General features: G+C 36.7%; 1 protein-coding gene across 1 annotated transcript; it reads right to left on the bottom strand.

Moving 5' to 3' along the window:
- Positions 1–128: 128 nt before the first annotated feature.
- On the bottom strand, positions 129–22,121 carry NCAPG (non-SMC condensin I complex subunit G). The gene is made up of 21 exons (XM_072335419.1): positions 21,846–22,121; positions 21,504–21,713; positions 20,125–20,353; positions 19,301–19,446; positions 18,603–18,687; positions 15,717–15,909; positions 13,924–14,073; positions 12,899–13,039; positions 11,840–11,963; positions 10,131–10,220; positions 9,785–9,964; positions 9,347–9,457; positions 7,584–7,703; positions 6,551–6,787; positions 6,114–6,295; positions 4,897–5,071; positions 4,346–4,507; positions 3,694–3,865; positions 1,844–1,936; positions 1,294–1,372; positions 129–449 (listed from the first exon to the last, which is right to left on the bottom strand). The coding sequence occupies exons 1-21, from the start codon at positions 21,954–21,956 to the stop codon at positions 323–325; spliced, it is 3,117 nt and encodes a 1,038-aa protein (XP_072191520.1). The 5' UTR covers positions 21,957–22,121; the 3' UTR covers positions 129–322.
- Between the last annotated feature and the right edge of the window lie 33 nt (positions 22,122–22,154).

The raw sequence follows: 22,154 nt of genomic DNA, 5'->3' as shown, positions 1-22,154 counted from the left end.
GCCAGACATGCTGCCATCACGCAACCACTCCAGGTCAAGCATTCTCTCCAAATAATGTGAACAATAATGTTAGTGTAAAATAAGTCTAAAAATTTCTACTTATAATTAAAGAAACACCTTTTTTCTTCAGGTAATATTTTAATATGTTTTTATTACATGAATGATGTTCACATGGGGAAGCGAATCAAAAGTTCCTAGAAAAACATGGAGTAATAAATGATCAAATACTGAAAAAGTTAAATGACACAACAAGGGAAACCTGAACTTTTCAAGCCTGCTGTTAACAAGTAGCGTCAGCAGGGTATTTCCTACCAGTTTGTCTTCATTCATCTGCTTCCATACGCAAAAGGCTTGAAAGATTCATTCTTGTTTTTTCAAGTGCTGCAGTTTTTGCTCGTCTTGAAGGCCTCGAACTCAGCACTGCGGCTGATTGTGGCATTTCATCCTCGCTGAAATATACAGCAGTTCAAAATTAAGGCCCAAAAGACTGAGCAAATTCAAGGGTTTGTTAATAGAAAACTTGAGAAATTGCTGTACAATAAATCCTTAAAGAACAAAAAATCTCAAGTACAGAAAGTTTGTAATTAGGAACAAGAATATACCAGCGCTTTCCAGGTGATTCAGCAGCACCAGGAAAGATAACCAAGGCTCAGCAGTTACAAAATAAGTCAAACCCCCAAAGACCAGCTGGTAGCAAAGCAAGCACTGAACAGGCAAACTGGAACGGCTAACCCTGATCATCCTCAGCGTGGGGGTTACTTGCTTAAAACAGAATGAACACAACGGATAATTACAGAGGCAATTTAATGTTTCTCTCCTACAAGATCTGAAGGGAAGGAAAGCTGTGTGTGTGTATTCACACATCGCTCGCTTCAGATGTTTTTGAAGTGTTGAAAGATAGGAAACAGAAATAGAAGCCAGAAATGTGTAGGGAAAAAAAAGCACATTGAAAACTCAGAATCCTCCACAGGACTGTTACTAAAACAAAGAGCAGGAGAAGCGACTGGAAGAAAAGAAACGCAACCAAAAAAACGGAACTGCTGACAGACAGAACGTATATAAATTCTACACACCAAATATCTCAAACCAAGGACCGGCTCTGAGGCAATAACAGCATTTGAAATACAGCGGTAGGTTTGAAAACTAACAAAGTATCAGCAGAAAAATATTTTCCTTAAACATTTACTTCTGCATTAGGTTCGGGGAAAGAAAAATATTCCTTTCTAGGAATGAATTAAGTTTCTTTCTAGAACTGACATCGTGCTTTTGAAGGCAGAGGGAAAAAGCATTTACCTTTCACTACCAGATCTCACAGCTGTGCCAGTTTTTCTTCTGCTCACAGACCTTGTTCCCACCGCTGCTTTTCGCTGCCCTAAATATAAGCAAAAACCTCTTCACATCACATTATTTCCTTCGTTAAACCAGTTTTGCATCTTTCAACTAGCAATCAAATTAATTATTAAGTATTACATTAATTAAATGAATATATAAGTATTAAAATGCATATAACATGTAGTCACAACAATGAATGGAATGTTTTATTTAATACAAAACACTGATAACTAAAAACCCCCAGGATGCTACTTCTCACAGTCACTGGGCGTTACCGTGTGTCTGCGACCACCTTGAAACCTTGTAGGTAGAGAAGTTCTTCGGTTTTTTGTTGTTGTGGTTTTATTTCTGATTGAAAAAGGTAAATAGCAGAAACGTTTTGGGAAAACAGTCTGTTCTCATCTTTTAGAAGCCTATGATGAAGATTGCATTGTTTATATGAAAAAAGAGGTTTGCAAAGAGTTAATTTTGGAATCAGCCAGTATTATAGCCAGAAAAGCCCAGTGCATACCTCTGCCAGTTTTGTTTCTTGTGGATTTCAGTTTTGCAGTTTCTTTACTTTTCACTTCAGTAACTGGAGTATGAGGAACATCCTTAGTATTTTCTGTTAAACACAAGAGGACATGCAGAACTCAGATAATCAACCTGCAATTCACTGTAAGTATCAGTCCCTGAGCCAGTACCTAAAACATCCAAACAGTTTTAAATCCACGTTCCTTAATCTATAAATTAGATAATAAGGCCAGAAGGAAGTTTAAAGTGTTGCTCAGCTATAACGTTGCCCCACCACAGCTATAAATACCCCTATAGCCACGTATAAACTACTCCTGAGAACTGTTTGCCCTCCACCCATAAAATTACGGATGACTTCAGGAATCCCTTTCTTAGCCATTTATGCCAGTGCTAGGAAGTTTTCTTTCTTAATGCCAATTTTATATCTCCTTTGCAGCAATCAGAGGACAAAAAAGTACCTCATTTTGCTCTCAATTATCATTTCTATATTCGAAGAACACCTCTTGACTTTTAATGATCCAAACATATTTTGAAGGGAAACAATGCTTTACTCCTACAGCCTGCTTGAAGTGCTCAAAATTCCTCTTTTGAGAGAGATTCATCCCCAAATACTATTTGCTGTTAGCAGAACATTTTATAAATAGACATACAAAGCTGCTTTAGAGTTCCAGCTTCCCATCCAATAAATAAGCACAGAAGATGATAACACAGAAGATACTTGATGCTTTCAGAAGCAGATTCAAGTACTGAAGTAATTAATATACTAGGATATAATCAATGTTTATTTTAAAATTAGGGTTTTTTTTTCTACAAGTGATATTCTGCTTAAAATAGCTGTGTGCCAGTCTTTGTAGAGGAAGCCAAGGAAGTCTAAGCACATTTCATCCAACTGCTTTTCAACTGAAACAGATCAGATTTCCTGTGCCACCAACACGACGTGCACTGCTAGCGTGTGCACAGCTGCATAAGCTGTGCTGACTGTGGAAAGTCTTCCAGCTTCTTCCACTCTAAGCTCAAATAGCAATGAAAACAAACCTGGCTCCAAATATGTCCTGGTATTAAAAGACCAACATAAACAGTTCAGTGCACTGACTGCACATTGCTAGAGTACAGTCTGCCAGAAGTGCACAGTTACTCCATTGGATTCCAATTCCATTGGAGTCCTTGTGTAAAAGATGCAAGGAGCTATTTATCACTTTTTGCCAGACAACACAAGGTATTTAGCAGGTAGAGGAATGCCAGGCAGCTTAAAAAGAAAACAACAGAAGTTAGTTCTGTCTTTTTTAAAGAGAAAGAACTATCAGGCCGATCTTAAAACTCAAAATACAGCACTGCTTACATCAACATAATAATAGTGATAATAATAGATTTGTTCAGAGTTATTTTCAACGGTAGGTGTATGGGAAACTTTTGATCACAGCCTGAACCTCTGATTAACCATTTGAGGCAAGCGACAGGTCAGCTGCAGGAGCACAGGTGAAGGTAATTCAGCTTGGCTCCACCTCTCCTAGATCTCATTTAAGGGCTGACCACCACTAAGGTAGCATCTCTTTCTGGAGATTGCTCCTGTATGGAGTTTTGCAGCAAGCCTTGGCATCAGTGTCTATCCTTACTGCGAGCTTCAACATTGGTGAGCATTTGTTGTTTATCTTCTTTTCTGCATAGCCTCTTGTTATTTGTCAACTTTACAATTGTACAATTAGAACTGTACAGTAGGCATATTTACTGTTCCACTTTTTTTCCAACAGTAGATTTACGTAGTAGGGGAAGAACTAAGACTTTTTTTCATACAAATCCATGCAGGTCATTCAATTGCACTCCTACTATCTTACACCTCTCCTGAATTACCTTCTTCATTTTGTACAGTATTTGCAGACAATGTTTTGTCATTTTCCTGTGTCTTCTCAGAGACTCCGGTTTCCTCTGACCCTTCCAAGTGATCTTTGCTCACATTTGTACTTTTGGTCAAGTTCTTCTTCATCTTCTCAATAGCTCTTTGACACAACTTATCTTTCACTTTCTGGGAAGAGACACTAAATGTTAACAGCTACTTAATTTTATGTTTATTAAGTATACAAATTAAAAGGATTAGTTAAATTTACTGTTAAGAACAACAAAAAGCATCCCATAAAGCTGATTACTCTGGTTGAAAGGAGAAAGACTTTCTCCGTCAACACCAGGCCCTGCAACCCCAAAAGAATTATTTTTAAAGAGACAACCTGAAGAAATTAAAGTTACAAGAACTTTCAAGGTGGGATGGGACATTGCTGCCTCTTGATGGTATCCCTGCAGGGGAGCAGAACCTTCAACATTTCACACAGCTTTGTCTTTCCCGCTCAGATTTTTGTAAATGTCTCTTTAACCAATTTTTGAGAAATTCATTTTTAAAGGAAAATTTCAGTCAGGTTGTCATATTAAACAACAGGCAATTCATTTTTAAGCACATCAGGATATTAGACTGCTACTGAGGTTAGAAAGAGCCATGTTATTTATATACTACCTCTAGAATCTCATCAAGCAGAAGCAGAAGATTCTCTGTGAAAGAACTACTGATTTCCAACAGACTTAACGCTCTGGCATAAATGCGAACATCAGGAGCAGTTGGGTCCATCAAGATCTCATTGCAAATTTTTGATGCTAAATTATCATGCACTGTTAAGTCCTGCGAAAGAAAGAAATCAGATACATGGAATTTCTTGGAAAACTGCTTACAAATAACAACGACTAGATTAGTCTCCAACATAGGCAGCTAATCATTAAATTTACATACCAAATATCTTCTTTTAAATGCAGAATTTGGGGTTCATTCACTAACTGATTTTTAAAACTGCTTTTCCCAATATGGATCACTAAGGAAATTCTTTCTAGCAAATTCCTTCTAGTATTACTGAAGTGTATAAGAGTGAAAGAGAAATATTTAATAGCATGGTCAGCTGCTGAATCAGTGCTCTGAATCGAGGAATCCCTGACAAACAACTAGCAGTAACTGAAGGGGTCAGTTCTTCATCTCTAGGTACAAGCAATGTTTTCTTACAGTTTAACCCACTGTACCTGAAACTCTTGAGACTTTTTGGCCTGAGGTCTCAGTCCACTCGGTCTGGTCAGATCCACCAACAGCTCAGAAACATTACTGATATCTATTTCAGCCAGAGGTGAAGTTGCAGGAGCATTTAACAGTGTTCGCAGTGTTGGAAGATAAGCTTCCTCAAAGCATTCCTGGTTAGATCTGTTTCAGTTGAATCAAGCATTAGTAGCGTAATGAGAGAGAATTACATCAACAACCTTTCTTCAACAAAGAAAGTTTACAGATCTGTTGCAATATATTTTAGCTGTCAGAGGAGAGGCTGATCTTATTAGACATGGGCAGCAGAATCAAAACCACAAAACCTGCCTCATAGAACCAACTCCTTTTATGCTTTAGTTCACTGGGACTTCTTCCCAGGAACACTACAGTGTTATGTAACACCCCCTACATCTGCACCTAACCACTGATCAGAAAGCCTAACTCATATACAGACAGAGTCTCTCTCAAGGGACAGAAACACACTTCCCTAAATCTTCATTTTTCTTCTGCTCATTCCTCCTTTCTGCTAGTAATTCTCTTTGGAGATACAGCTCATTGTAAGAAAATGAAGCCTGGCAAAAAAAAAAAAATCAAAAAACATGGCAATTAACAGCATTTTGGAAGAAATATTTGTGTTTCCTTGAACTCAGAAGAACCAAAACTAGGCACAAAACTCTGCCAGAACTCCTGCATTTACCTCAGTTTTCCTTTTCTAAGTGGCAACTTCACAGACTGCTCTGAATCAGCTGCCATACAAGATAATATCTGTCCACTACCAAAAGACTGAATCTGTTGTGCCTTTAGTTTGGCATATATTTACAAAAATATCCTGTTTCTCTGATAGCTATAGGGAGCTGTTCATTCTATTTTATTCCTGATAGCGGCTATTACGTGACACTCCAAAGTAGTGTTCAGCATAAAGGACATCCCTTAAATTACTTTTTTAATTCAGTATACAGAAAAATGCTTTCAGAGAGCCTTAGGAAATTAAAAACTAAATTGGTCACAGAGGAGGGAATTAATGGAAAGTTTTCAGAATGGTCACAGGTTGAGTTGGTGCTCAATCAAAAGTAATATGCATGGGAGATTGAACTAAAGAGGTCCAACAAGCATTTAGGCCATTTTGAAAAGGGCTGTTAAAGCAGCCTAGTCAATATACATTATCACATACTATTTAATATGAATATGTAATATGTAGACATACCTGCTTGCATAAGCATATAAAGGGAAGAAAACTCCCAGACAATGCCTAAGTTGAGTGTCCTCTTCAGTCACAGGATTATACCACAACAAGACAAGACGTGAAAGAAGTTTGGCACTTGTCAGCCTCCCAGAAAACATCAGCTTGGCTATGCCTTCTGCAGCTTCTGTTCTGAGTTCTGGAAACTGAAGGGAGTTGATCATAGAGACAAAACACCAACCACATTGATGTTCACTAATACTTCATTGCATTGTATAGTCTACATCTAATTTTGAAAATCAGTTCTCTAATTTAGTTTCCAGAGCAACTGAGTATTTTAACATGAGACTACTCAATACACATCCAGTGAAGTTCAAATGCCACCTACCATAATGGTAAGCCTTCTACAGAAGTTATTTCAGAACCAACCAGAACAAGGCAAGATTTATAGTATTTCTTACCTCGCTGTCTAAGAAACCATAAAGAAGCTGCAGGAAGCTGTGAATTGTAGCACTGTCTTCTTTCTTCTCTGTTGTTTTACCTTCTTCCTCACAACTTTCAGTTTCAACACATACTTCTTCACTCTGAGGCTCACTGTCTCTTCTAGCTTTAAATGGCTCAATCCCAAACAGCATCAACTGATCGAAGATTGCCTTTAAAGCACTAAGCTTTATATTTATATTATCTATTTGTAAAACCTAGGTTTAACAAAGAAAATACATACTTAATGTTGTAGCAGACCACCACTGCTTAATTAGCAGAAGCAGATATTAGCTTTTTTTCTTTGGTAAGATCACTCCAGAATCTATACATCTATATGTGAAGTTTTGTATAAATTTTCCCAAGTTAAACAAATTTCAGCCAGGAGTTGTGATATGAGTCGAAGCTTAAATAACTTGAAATTATAATATTCTGAGAAATAATCTATCAAGTTTTCTCTGCAATCTCCAATACTAAGAAAAAACTCCAGCTTCACTCCCATTATGCACCTTACTTTTCAACTTCTAAACATTTAACAGACAAAAGATATTTATCTGCATTAAGTCCGTGGTACTGGGCACTACAGAAAAAACAGCTAATACAATCCTTGCTCTGAAAGACCATATAGCTTAATTAAAATAAACATTATGGAGAATACATCAAGGAACTGCATGGTAAGTTCACAAAGGTCCAAATGTAACATGCTTTAAATTAACATTCAAATTAAAAAACAAAAATACAGTGGGTTAACCAGCCTTGAGTGTGAGCCTTCATCAGTTTAGCCCAACACTACTTCTGACAGCAGCCTACATAAAGAATATGGGTTTTAATTAATTGCTCACATATATCAGAAATAACTACTCAAAAATAAAAGTATACTCTCCTGCTGTTCAGGAAATCAGGAATTGCTGGTACTGAAGCACCAGAACTACGTAGGATAGCTTCTTATAGATACAAGGTTGTTTTATTTATTGTCCCATGGACCACCACTCCATCTTCCAATAGAAATGTTACCTGCAACAACAATGCAAGATGTTGTCGAGCAAATTCTTTGCTCTGAAGGGCACAGCAACCCAAGCACAGAACTGCCATGTTTCTCACAGCTGGATGGACATTGGTTACACCTGGAAGTATCTGGAAAAAAAACACAGCTTGTCATTGAAATATGCAAGTCAAAAATAGAGAATTGACTGCATTGTTTAACATTTGCTTACTGCAAAACTAGAAATAACAAAGCATGATACAAGATCAGAAAGTGCTAACTACCACAAGCTCCATTTATCTAGATATAAACAGAATCAGATTTTGAGTACATAAAATAAAGGTAGAATCACCAGCATTTTGCTTTGTATTTGTTTAAATAGACCTTTGTTTTCCAATAAAATAGTTGACCGCTACTGAAATAAAAAACAAACCCACACAGTTCTTCCCAAAATACATTAACATTCTTGCAAAGAAATGATACGTAGTTCTAAACTGTAAAATACAGATGCAACTTTCTTTACTTGGAATAGTTTTAAGAAGTCACTATAGAATTCACCTGAAAGAAAAGCCAGGTTGCATACAGGATACGTACTATCATGATATCAATCTATATTTTTGCATTCAGTGAGGAAGGAAAGTTTAAAAAACAACCAGATTGCTCTAATATATGAAAACCCAGCAGGAAAAGCAATATAAAAGCAGGATGTTGAAGATAGAGAAGGAAATAAATGACAACTATGGAAATTAATAAACTAATTGAAAAAATATGATGAACACATCAAAACTAAATTATGGTTTCTTAAAACACTGTTACACATCTGAAAGAAATCAGGTGTGGTTCCACAACATTGAAGCTACTCTAAATTGGTGTTAGAATTCAAACTGGAAATTGCAAGAGTGCCCGTATTGAGTCACGTATTCCAGATCACTGCCCTATTAACAATAAAGTCCAAAAACAAATTCCTAGAGTATTACAGAAGCAGGCTAGGTAGACACCTCCCATGAATTATTGTTAACATCCCAGCAATTTGTAGCTGAGACACTCTAGAAGTGTGAGACTGTTCCTAGCTACTTAATTATTGCATAATATTTCTTTTTCATGAACTTACACAGTTTTCTTTGAGTTATGCACATGCTCAGCATGCACACCTCCTTTGACAAAGAATTCCATAGTTTATATATTAAAAGAATCAACTCATTAATTTTAAGCTTGGCGTTTTACCTTATGATTATACAATCCTTACTCACGTTCTCCATGATACCCATGACTCCTGATCTCTCTCAAACCCTATCTCAAATCCTCTCCCAGGTAAAACACAAAGTTCACTCATTCAGCCATTCTTCACACAGAAGCTGTCCCATACTTTTCCTTTCTGCCCTTCTCTTGACCACTTCCAATTCAAATATAACCTTTCTAGATAGGTGGGATAAAAAACACACATAGTATTTTGTTGGGAGTGTATCAAATGTTCAGATAGTAGCATACTGTGAGTTTTTTTCTCCTTTTTTTCCCCCCCTTATCTGCAGAGAAGACCATTAAAATGTTTTTTGAAGCAGCACCCTCAGTTACAGGGAGAGACTCAATTGATTTTAGTAACTCCCTGCTGCATTCAGTTCTGGTGTAGATTCTGAGTTCATAGCTGGACTGCTCTTGCAGGTTTTGGAAAGGCTTACAAGCACTAGTCACACTACTGAAGATATAGCAAGATGATTCTGAAATAATCACAAACAATTCTGCCTGTGAACTAAAATATCTATTTTTATTGTAATCTAAAACAGTGATTATTACATACCAGAGATTTTATTATTTCATTGATGGTTGGATCAATTCCTTTAGAAAAGGCCATCATCTTGAGAAGCTCGTGACACATCAATAGACACTTCAACAGTGTTTCAGGATCATTCTTCAGGGTGAGTCAGGGAAAAAAAGAAATTCTATTACTAAAAATGGTGGTTGTGATAGTGAGAGAACAGGCACAGCAAGCAGAGTTATTTCATACCCAACTAAACATTTTTACCCACTACTGATTTGATACGCAAGAAAATTAATCAGTCTATAAACAATGAAAAGCGATTCAGCTTCATGTTTTCAGTTAAGAGTAAATACAGCATAACTAAGCTCCTTTTAGAATTCTTCAGTTATTTAAGAACAAAAAAGCAGTTTATTGCAATCTATTTTGAATAAAAAACAGTTAGCATTTGAAAAATAAAGAAAAGGAAAAAATAGAAACCTTCTCCACACGCATTTCTTTAATTTCACACTGCTCTGTTTCTTTTATCAGATCATTTTTTGTCTGTTCCAACTCATTTATTTTCTCTTTTAATACTGATGCTTTATTAAAATCCTGCAGAGTAATGCACTCTTCCAAAGCTGATTTTGCTTCAAAAAGTTTCACTTTTATTTCAGCCAACTGAAATGTAAAACAGAAAGAAAATAATTATCATTATGCAGCATTATAACCTATATGGCATTAGCCAACAATGCACTACTGACATTACTTATTAATATACAACTACATAAAACTCTTACTTGATGGACAGGGATTATTCTTTTCCAGTTAAGTAAAATTTCCTTACCTTAACTTGTTGCTTTCTTATTTCAGCAGCATCAACAGGCTGGTCAACAGAAACAATTGGCTCACGAACCTCTGAGACAATTTCTGCAATCTATTGTTACAAACAAAACATTAGTGATAGTGATTTCAGCTTAGACATCAGATACCAAGTGTTAATTTAATTTATCCAAATCTAAAATACCATTCTTCTGAAACTTCTCTGCAGCTTTCCTGAACCATTACATCACTGCACTAAGTTCTCAAGGAGGACTCACTTGACAATGAGTAGCCTTGAAAGTCCAGTCTTTTCTACAGTTAGCCAGTTAAACAAGAGAAAAGAAAACTGCAGACCCTCAAGTAAGCTGAACAGTTTCTACGACTTCACAGGCACCGTCTCCTCTAGGTTTGAATGCATGCTTTAAAAAGACATATTGGTAACAACAGTACAGTTTTTCATCTGTTACCGCTTTAGTCAAAACATACCAACAATGTCATTTCCAGCTCTATAGACTACACAAGTAATACAGGGAGCCACATAAGTAATTTAATTCCAAGCCAAATACATGCATTGAACTGGAAGCAGAATTAGTCTGAGGGTTTTTCAGTTGGTTAAGGGACAGACCTGTTATGTTAATAAGAAATGAGGTAAAACACAAGGAAAACTAAAGACCAATTCAGACAGGGATAGTTTCAGTTTGATTTATCTTATAGAATCATAGAATTACTCAGGTTGGAAAAGACCTTGAAGATCATCAAGTCCAACCGCAGCCTAACCAGTAGCCTATCTCTTAAAAAACAACCACGAAACAACACCACAACAACAAACCTCTGCTAAATCACATCCCTGAGTACCACATCCAAATGGCTCTTAAACACATCCAGGGATGGCGATTCAACCACCTCCTTGGGGAGCCCATTCCAGTACCTAACCACCCTTTCTGTAAAGAAGTTCTTTCTAATATCCAACCTAATCTTGCATCAGATTTCCACGGTTAACTTCCTCTTAGCCTCTACCCAAACAGCAGAATATACTGAATCAGTGCATTTCACTAGTATATTAGAAAATCACGCATTCTGTTAGTGTTGTACTACTACAGTGCCAGGGTTACTATAGTTATTCCAAAATAATCATGTAGCAAACCTATATCCCAGCCTTACCTACTGGGCTGAGACTTTCCAGAACTACTCTCCATCCATAAAGTACAGAAATTACTTAAATTATTTCTGCAAAACCAAGGGTCCATTTTCCATTAGACAAGTTGAAATAACCATTCCTCATACAGGGACTTAATAAGAAAAATATTCTCTTTATTATAAACATTTTAGATCTTTTCTCAGCAGAAAGGAGGGAAAGAAAAGCAACAATCTGGAAGTGTAAAGCATTCTCACTTTAATGTTCTACTCAAAACTGCTTTGTCTAATAAGACAAACAATTTTGAGACGGGCAGTTGAAGTGTAGTAGTTTCCTACTTTGAGGGTTACATTTACAAAATCAGCAAAAAAAGAGCTTCTGTTCTTCTTTTCTGTTCTGAAAAAAGAGCTTTTCAAATAAGCACAAAATGCAGCCATGTTGAGGGGAAAAAAGAAAAAGGCAAGAGTTGTGTAGCACAGAGGAACATAAATACTTTTCCAAACTAAAAACATTTTAATTCCTGATATTTCTGTTACAGTGCTTTCTAAACACTGTTTGTCATGCAGAGAAAGCAAAACCCAGAAAGCAGAATTACTTACTATTTGAATCCTTCTGCCATCATCCTTAATGATTTTAAGTAATCTTTCCACAAGTGGAGATACAAGAGCTGTTGAAGTTGCAGGCAGAATGAGAATCTTTTTTAAAAGAACTAACAGATGCTTTCTGCATTAAGGATGGGAAAAAAAAACAATACCACCATTTGCATTGTTAAGCATTAAATTATTTTACCGACGCTGAGTTTATGTCATACATATATTACATTACAGTAACATTACATTACAATACATTACAGAATAAGCTTCTCTGTAACTATTTTGTTCCATAGTAGAATTCATCTTCTCCTTATTTTACTCCATTTCTCTTGATTAGAAAATACTGTTTTTATTTTTTTTAATCAGTTTTGACTATTGCTTAAAAGTCATTCCAGCAAAAAATATCCTGACAGTCCACCATTGCATATTAGGTTTGGAGGGCACGAAAATGACACCATGTTAATACTACCATAACTGTTCTTTTTCAGAAAGTGCCAATGATGGTATAAGCTTACAAATTTATTCTTACTATTTCACAGGAAAAGGTTGTTCAAACAACAGAAGGGTTGTCTGAATGACTTAATTAACACATCCGGATTCAGTTTGAAGTCTAAAACATCTCTACCTTCTTAAGCCTTAGTAAATTAGGCTTAAAACTCAGGATATTCACAGGCTACCTACCTACTACAAGTCATCTGTGAAGAAATCAACCAATTATCTCCTTAATTTTTGTATATTGAGTTCCAAATGAACACTCTTCTAACTTCCTCATCTCAAGGAAGTATTATAACAACAACATTTGCTCACCATAACGTTGTATATGCATGAAACTTCTTTTTTCCATAAAAGCAAGCAGGCAGTATTTCACGCACTCTTGGGTACAATTCCATTAAAGAGATGGTGTTGTTTTTTTGTTGTTGTTGTTTTTTGGTGTGTGTTTTTTTTCCACCTCCATTTAGCATATTTCATCTGTTTGATCAGGTCATTTTCCCAACAAAGTCCTTACACCTATCCACAGATTAATTAAGCCATACGTTTAATAACAGATTTTCTACCCAAGTTTACCTTCCTCCCTCTTCAGTGGTGTCCATGCAGTCTATAATAAGAATCAGTTGCTGGCCTATAAATTCTTTTGTCATCAGGTTTTCAAAAGAAGCGAAGTCTTCTCTTTGTTCTTCACCAAGAACTGGCATATTTTGTATGTAACTGAATCCAAATAGAACAGATCATAATTCAGAATCATGGTTGGAATGAAATAAACATAAAGAACAAGGTAACAACAACAAAACAAAAACACTTCCCTGTCATATATAAATAAGCAGTTACCTGGCCTACACCACACTTGCAAATCTTAACTGAAAGAATTGATGGGACAACTCGCCAATGATTGATCTGTATCTTAGCAATCTTCACTATACAGCGTACAAGTGCAATACATCAAAATTAAGATTTCCCAGCATTCCCCATGCTCACAGAATTTGGACAGAATGTATGTTAATGTGAGGACTGAAAGCTTTTCTCTCTGAGGATCTCACCAAGAAAAAAAAACAAAAACATAAATTCCTTTTCTTCACTTATGTAGAAGATTGACTTTACAAAATATCCACTGTTTCTCCTTTGTTATAGTGGCCAGTAACTGGCCTTGTGACCAGAGGGAAAGGCAGGGAGAGAAGCCAAATTTTACTTCATTCTCACAAGTCCCCGTAATGGAAAATGCACCAGGTTCTTCAGGCTCTTTGCCAAACAAACAGCAACCGGGGTACTAACAGACTGGCAGAAGAAGAACCGCACATTACAAAACAATCATTCTAGTAGTTTTAATGGCACAGAATTATATACGGTTAATCTTCAAGTCCATCTTGCTCATAATTAATGAGTAACATGAAAACAACATTCTGAAATATTCTATTAGCTTTTTGGGTTTTTGATTTAAAAAAAGATTTCTTCATTCTAGAAAAGAAAAAACTCTGTTCAAACAGATCTTTGGCTTTGAAACAAATCTGAATAGCTGAAACATAGAAATATGATCTACCTTTTAAAAAATAATTACTTTGGCGGAAAACAAAAAAAGTATTTTAAATGCAATGTACCTTAATAAATAATCTGCATATATGGCTGGTTCTGGCAACACCCGTTCTAGCAAATCTTCACCTTCTTCACTTTTTGACTTCAGGTGTTCACAAAGACATCTCCAGTGTAACACATTCTCAGCTGTTAAGTTTTCCAGTGGAATCAGTTTTCTTAACAACAACAAATAAACAGAAATGAAGAAAATACACAAAACAAAATCACAGAAAAGGATTATTTCCTAAGAAGAAAAATGCCATCAAAGATGTTCTGCACAGCTTTATATGTGCAGAAAAGAATCTGCTCAGACTTTCAGATCTCCAAAAGTAAACATCCACGCTAAACTTGCACTCCATGAAACACTGCTATGGCTACAGTTGGGGAAGACTGAACTCCACTAGTCCGCAGAAATATAACTGCATTATTTTTCAGCTTCTGTTCATAAACTATTTGTTCTGTTCTTGACTGCAGTCTTTGCTCTCCCCAAACAAAACCAAAACACATCCAAAACCTAATAACACGTAAATGAAACCTCAAGGTGCAATCAGAAATGCCATGAAAGAAAAGCCAAGTGCTTTGCATAAATCAAATAACCTCATTACAAGCGGAATCATTTCACTTGCCTCTCAGGGTATCATTAGTCCAACAGATCCACTTCTCCAAAACATTAGTTACAATTCTCAGTTAATCAAATCTTTTAGAAATGTGCTTTTGTTTTGTGCAGGATCAAAGTCAGATCAACAAGCCTATAACTATTTCTCCTTTGAACTTTACAACTGGCACATTTCCTAAAGCTGTGAGAATGTTATTTCCCCCTTTTGGTGCCAAACAGGCCTGCACCTGTAACTTAGGAGTACAGTATATCATCTACTGGTTTCAAAACATAAGTCATAAGCTGCTACTAGAATGCAAGATGTTTCACCTCATGGCATTACACTGTTTTCCTCCAAAACGGAGAATAACCTTGTTAGCATTTTGTAATCAGTGACTATTTGTCATTTAATTTGATCACGTAAGATGAGACTTTATAGATAATCATTCCACTCTGGTTTCTTTGATTAACTCAAGGCACTTCTTGCTATGTGTTTTTGCCTCCCTTAGCAATTTCCTATAGTTTCTACTTCTTCCCTTCCACCTCTCATTTTGTTGCTATGAAATTTAATATTATATTTGTATCACATTCTCTTCATCATTAGCTTAGAATTCTCTTAAGTTCTACCAAAAATCAATGCAGGAAAAGAAGCCTCTAAGCTCCATCAAGCTTCCATTAACAACTAAAATGGAGTGAAGCAAAGCTGAAAAACAAGCTCAGTGATTCTATTCTGACAGACTGCCTAAACAGTGCACAAATAACTGAAACTCAAATTGTGCTGAATGCAAAGAGAAAAAACAAACAGAAAGAAAAAAGCAACACTGAGGGGGAGAAGAGACAAAAGCTGATATCCAGAATCTGAAAAGGTGGTACAGAATCTGCAATATTGACTCTTTTAATCAGTTAACGCAGATTAAAAGAAGAGATTGCGGTTTTGCAGGTTGTAAACTAAAGCGCTGCCTTTATTGTGAAGAGACAGCACAGGGCAATGAAAGAAATTAAGAATTCTTAAGTCCTATTACTCATAGCAGAGCTTGCTTTATTGATGCATTTACTCTCCCTTGTGATTTTCACAATCATTTTCAGTTACTGAACACATTAGAAATACAAACAAATAAAACGTAACCAAAACTCTTAAGGAAACAAACACCAGGGATACATCACAACTTACATGAAAACATCAGTTTTGTCATAAGCAATGGAAAAGAAAGCTGATCTCCATACCTGTTGTCAAGGTATTTGCAGTTCTGAATACAGTCATTAAGTGGGGACAATGAAAACACGGCATTCAGTACTGGGACAGCCACTTCTGGGCAGTTTTCTACATCCAGTCGATGAAGCAATTCTAAAACATCCCCTTCAGTAAATTGTAACCAGGCTTGAAGCAATTTCTTCTTCATGACTTCCTTAACAGCATCTAATAATACATGAGTTTCAACAGTTGGTAATGTTAGAGCATGTAAAAAAACCAAATTTTCAACATACATTCACAAACCATGGTTATATAAAGTTATTATATAGTTAAACTTGACCTCTTTTTTTTCTGAAAGCAGCACAACAGTTAACTAAGAACTATGTAAGGAAAACTGCCACTTGTATGAGGGAACATCATTTTTCCCCTATAAGGAATAAAAACTCTTTAACCAAAATCAGCTACATCCACAATCAGCACGTCACCCCAGACAATACATTAGTCATGGCCTCTTTTAAAGCCATGGAACATTCTAGGAAAGCATGGCTATACACTTGCTCTCTTTTAAGCATTTACGCTGCTGCTGAGGCAGGACACTAATACACAGACTTTAATTCTGATTCACCACATAGAATTCTTGTATTAATTCAATTATCAAACTGAATTACTTAGTGTGTGAAACACACTAAGTAAATCCCTCCAGTGCCTCCTCCCCATTGAGGCAACAAACAAATAATTTTAGGATCAGGGGAGTAGGCTTTATCAAGGAAGAAGGTATTTATGGAAACATCGAGTATATACCTAGATTTAGGCAAGGAAGAAAGACCAGTAGTCTGGTGGAAGGAAAAGGATAACTACAGAGTGACTGAATTATGCGCTTCAGATGCTTTAGAAAACAAGAGTCAATATAATAAACAAACAAAAAACCCCACTAAATTAAGCTTCTAAGAATGAGAACCACCTCCAAGAACTGAAAAGCATAAACTATCAGAATGTAGCAGCATGAAAAAAAGTATGTGGAGAACTGACGGCTGAATTGATAAAAGCACCCTGAAAAGCAGAATTAGGCAAAATCTGGATTATATCTTCTAGGCCTGCTTTAATTACAAACCCTGCCTCTGAAGTCAGTAAGGAAGATATCCAAAATTCCAGCCTAGCAACCTTTAATGAACAAGTTTCAATTTGTTAGCTTGGAAGTATGTTCACATGAGCAAATTCAATAAAGATACCCATATTCAAGATATAGTTTGCAAAACAGACCAAAATGAGAGAATTCTAGAGGATAAATACAGACTTCATGGAACATAAACCTCTTTTGCCTAGCAAAGAGCATACAACACCACTGAAGCTGCATACCCTGGCAGATATATATAGGTTAAAAAAAAAACAAAGGCCTCAATAGTTGGGATGAAGAATCATCCTAAGGAAAAGACACAACAGAGGAAGTATCTTCCCTGGATAAGAAGGCAGCTCTATCCCAAACACTGCAAGGTCACAAAAATAAGCCACATAGAAAGTCTATACCTTCTTAGTAAGGAAATATGGCTGATCCTTGTTCCTGACAGATAAAGGACCACAGAGAAAAAAAATGTTAGTGAAGGTAGATTTCTCTTCTGATTTTCAGATACTAAAACAGAAATGCATTCATCCAAACACAAGAGAGCTATCAGTCGAGATCGAGTATTATTCTCTTTTCGTAGGGAGGAAGAGCAAACAAGAATTGTCTGATTATGAACTGCAGTATGCTGATAAGAAAAACAGCAGTCCAGAACATATTTTTTTCAGTGCTAGAATTCAAAAACAGAAATCTCACAGGGTTACTATAGAGTAATTGAGAGTAGGTGGGAAAAACGCCAATTAAAACTTATCACGAAGAAAAGTTATTCCTCTACAGTGGCAATTCAATACAGCGTAAGAGAGCTCAGCTGATTCTCTCTTCTGCTCTGATCAAGAATACATTTGTATGATCCCCAGCTCGGAACACATTCATATATGATGCACTTTGAAGAGCTTCAGTTACCAATTAGCACTGTACTTCTTTTGCTCTCCAAAGGCACACAGCCACACCAGTAACATTCCACACAATTCACAGGCAGTACATTACTACAGAAAACATTCAGAGTAAAACCTAACAAGGCTTAACGCAGACTTCCCAAAGTATGTGAATAACACAGTTCCACTTAAACTGGCAGTTTCTTATAGTGGAATTCCATGTAATTGCTATTGTTGGAATGAAAAGTCACTTTCTGTGTAGGTAAACCTCTCTTAGATGCACATGACCTTGAGCTGCTTTGATGACAGCAGTGCACATAAATACCAGCTATGTTCTGAATGGCTCCTCATTAAAACGATACAGCAAGAAGATTCAAAAAGAATAAAGCTATTTCACAGTGAAACAAATGAGAGTCAATCAAAAATTCATTAAGTAACATTCATGCCAGTTATATGACAAGCAGAAAATTTCCTGCAGGACATACATGGGAAACATTTTAAAACAATTTTCAACCTGATACTATTCTTCGATGTATGCAATGGTCACACAGATATTTGGAAAGAAGCATCTTTTTCCAAAAAAACATGTAATTAAATAACTACAATTTTCCTACTTCTGTGTGTAATTACATTATCTTTGAGAGGTTTTTTCATTGTTTGTGTCCTACATATAATTTTAATGACATTCATTCTTACTGTAGAGCTCAGTGGCTTTCATGTTTTTTTGAAAATGCAATCCTGGTTTATTGACTAGCAGATGTGTGGAAGAACAGAAGCAGTAAGCAGAATTTCTTGTGATCAAACATCTGACTCCCTCTGAGCTCCTTATTATTGCCACCATGGCTTCCACATCAGTAATCTTCACTACATTAGAAGGTATTCTCTCAAACGCTGGTATCAAGATATTAAAATAAGACATCACTTACCAGATCTGTCATTTAGTCCTTGTTGCAGCAGTTTTACTCTCTGTGCTATTGACAAAGCTCTCAGGTGAACTTTTTCTGCCAAAACCTTACAAAAATAGACAACATTAAAATACATTTCTACACATTTCAGCAAGTGAATCTGTGAGTTACCTGTGAGTCTAAACTCTCAGCTTTATGCAATCCCCAGAAAATTTAAGTCAGTAAAAGCCTATAATACCTGTATCATCAGCACTGTATTAGTACATTAGTACTGTAATTCGTAAGCAGATTTTGTCCTGTGATTTTTTAAGGCGCTTGAACAAGAAACATATATGGTAGCAACTCTCCTTCCTCTTAACTCTAAAAATAGACAGCAATTGATGCTTTCACAAAGTGGAATATGAAAACTATGCATAATTTTACACATTTAGTATGGCTGTAATCCTAATAGTAGTTAATTATTTGTAGTATAAAACAGAAGAAAAATTGCTTCATTAACCTCACAAAATGCACATAGATGATTACAGACTGTATAAATAACCCTGAAGAATTGAATTATGTTAGAAATGCAATTTCTATCAGGCAAGATCTTGCATACGTGAAAACTCCCCAGCAAAGTTCTGCTAAGTGAAAAATCTTACAGTTTAACCAATTAAATATGATAGATTTAAAGCCTCTGTTAAAGCTGTTTGAAATTAATTACAAATGGTGCGCTTTACCTCATATGCCAGCTTCCTGACAGCTTCCTTTACATCCATAGTACGTCCTACAATTTTTGGCAAAGTCCTTGCTGATGGAGCAATACATGACAGCACAGCACGCCTCACTTCTGAATTTGAATCATTTTCAAGCAACGTGTTGTAAACTGAAAGTAAAGTAGTCAGGAGCTTTGGTAAGAGTCAAAGGCATTCACATTATAGGAAAAAAGGAAAATACTCAAGAATATGAGCAGACATTATTGAAACCTCTCCCCTTTTGCACAGCACTAATATAAACACAGGGATCGGGTTAGGATCACAGCCCCAAGATTTTAAGGCAACTGTAAACTGAGCTAAAGTCAAATGCAAGAATAGTATTTGTTATTATTAGGATCTTCAGTTAATAAAACTGCTACTGGATTCTACCTATAAATAATCACTTTGTCATTAACTGAACAAAAATGTTTCCAAACGTTGGTGTCTTGGACCTCTATTCACTGGAAACATCCTTACCACATTTGAGGAGAATCCTCAGTTTTTCCCAACAAATGAAGATTGACAACTGCATGAAACCTACCAGAATATATTCATAAATATTATCACTCTCATGTAATTGTTATATTTTTGCCTCTTTTTCAAAGTTAAAAGAAGCAACATAAGATTTGATCAGAGAACACTTGACTTTTCCTTTTTGATCTGTGACTACCTTGATTCACCCTGAAATTTTTGTTCCTACATAACACCCTCAAAGAACGTGTTACTTGAAGCTCAAAAAGAAAAGTTTCAAAGAAAACTAACCCACGTCAACAAACATTTTTAAACAAAAGAAAATAAGTGCTACTTACTATTAACAACTGGACAGTTTTCATCCTTAGGATCTTGAAGCCTTGACAGGGCCAAGACAGCTTGAATTCTCACATTTGAAAACTTATCTTTAAGTCTAATCAGCATAGCTTCATTAATCTTATCAAATAATTCATCATCAATCTGAGCATTCTCTGGCATGTTTCCCAAAATCTTATTAACAAGCTGGCATGTTCGAAACCGAACTGCATGGCTGTTTGCATCGTGAGACTGCAGGGAAGTGGAGCAGGGTGGGAAGGGAAAGGGAAAAAAAAAAAAGGTATTTTTTCTTATTTCCATTGTAAGATTATCAATAAGCACATATAAGTAGTTAATGCTCCATACAGAAGATAAAATATGCACTTTTGTAATCTCAAAAGCTCTTTCTATTCTGTAGTAAGATTAAAAACTCACAGAATTGAAGAGCACTTGTAGCTCATCATTTGTATCAGCAGCACACGGTACACAATTAGCAACGCCCTCAGAAAGGAAGAAAACTACATCGCTAATCAGAAGATGATGACATGAGCTAGCTTCCTCCTGCCCACATAAAACATTAGAAGAAAATAGGGGTGATGCCTAGCTATTGCTCTTAACATTACTGATAACTTTTCCATGGCAATACATTAATTTAAAGTAATTTAATTTTATTTGTGATCTCACACTATCAGAACTGACAGTCTTCTTTCTATATATAAACTCCTGAAACAAGCAGGAATTAATAACGCAAATGCCAACTGCACATGTCAGAAACGTTCTACTATTTTTACTTGTCAATGAAGAAGTATAACTTAATATCACATAGAGAAATGCACCCCAGTGAATATGTCATGACATACCTGGTAGTCAAATAAGAAAACAATTCATGTTTTCCTGACAGACCTAACCTTTAAAATCTATTTTGCTGAGGGATTCTGTGGTTTTCATAATCATAAAAAACATAAAATCTTTATGGTTGGGAAAGTCCTCTATGATCATTTACTCCAACCATTCACCTACCACCAACATGGCCCACCAACAACTGTCCATTCATTTGTTCTGCATGCATGTTTTCTGTACACATTGTTTTGGTTTTAGCTTTTTAAATCATAAAGCATTATCATTGCCTTACTTTCACTTTTAAGCTTCCAGATTGTAGATAATGCAATAAAGTTTTCCACACTGAGTATAAAAAGAATCACAGAATGGTTTGCATTGGAAGGGACCTTAAAGCCTATCCCAACCAGGGCTGCCACCTGCCAGCTCAGACTGCCCAGGACTCATCCAGCCTGGCCTGAATACCTCCAAGGACAAGGCAACCACAGCTTCTCCAGGCAGCCTATGCCAGTAAGTAAAGTTTTCACTTTGCACGTTAAAGATTTCATAGCAAGTATTACTGTACCTCAAGCAGAAAGTTAAACACATAATTCAGAAGCAAATTGTCTTCCTCTCCTTCCTCACTACCGTCCTCTTTCTCTGTTTGATAAAACGACGTCACAAATTTAGCCACAAAATCGACCAACTGCTCCACGGCTGGCTCCCGCTTGTAGATGATCATGACATACTTCATGAAATGAACGAACTTTTCATGGAAGTCTCCCTTATCTTTTAACTGAAAGAAGCACCAAAGCACAGTAAATGTCAATTAGCACGGCCACCTTTCAGAAGCAGTACCACAGTTTTCCCCTCAGCCTCCGAAGCTCTGCGGGCCAGCAGCGCTCCCACCTGCCCCGCAGGCCGGTACCTGATTGTAGGTGCTTTTCAAAGCCACAACGAGCTTCGCGCGGTTCTGGTGGGGCTTCTGGGCCAGCTGGAACGCCTCTTGGATCTGCAGCGGTTTCTTGGCCGGACACATGGCTGCGATCAGGGCGCTCACACAGCCACCACAACTCCTGCCCGCAGCCTTCCCTCACAGAGCCCTACGGAGCGCAGCTCAGGCAAAGCGCAGCCAGGCCGCCCGCAACGGCCGACAACTTCAAAATCGGCGCGAGCGCCGCCCCCAAGTCTCGCGAGAAAAGGCGGGAGCGCGCGCGCGCTCCTGACTGAGCGCAGC

Source organism: Excalfactoria chinensis, chromosome 4 (genome assembly GCF_039878825.1).
Source record: "Excalfactoria chinensis isolate bCotChi1 chromosome 4, bCotChi1.hap2, whole genome shotgun sequence".
Classification (NCBI taxonomy): Eukaryota; Metazoa; Chordata; class Aves; order Galliformes; family Phasianidae; genus Excalfactoria; species Excalfactoria chinensis.
Note: the sequence above shows the minus strand (reverse complement) of the source record. Positions and strands in the feature narration are given on the sequence as shown.

Bases quoted from the DNA above. Each gene is read 5' to 3' on its own strand.
- NCAPG (XM_072335419.1), bottom strand. From the start codon at position 21,956: ATGTGTCCGGCCAAGAAACCGCTGCAGATCCAAGAGGCGTTCCAGCTG. The intron at 18,688-19,300 runs GTAAAGCGCACC...TATTTTTGTAAG, and splicing joins TCAGGAAGCTGGCATATGAG to GTTTTGGCAGAAAAAGTTCA. The intron at 11,964-12,898 runs GTAAACTTGGGT...TCCTTAATGCAG, and splicing joins ACCACTGAAGAGGGAGGAAG to AAAGCATCTGTTAGTTCTTT.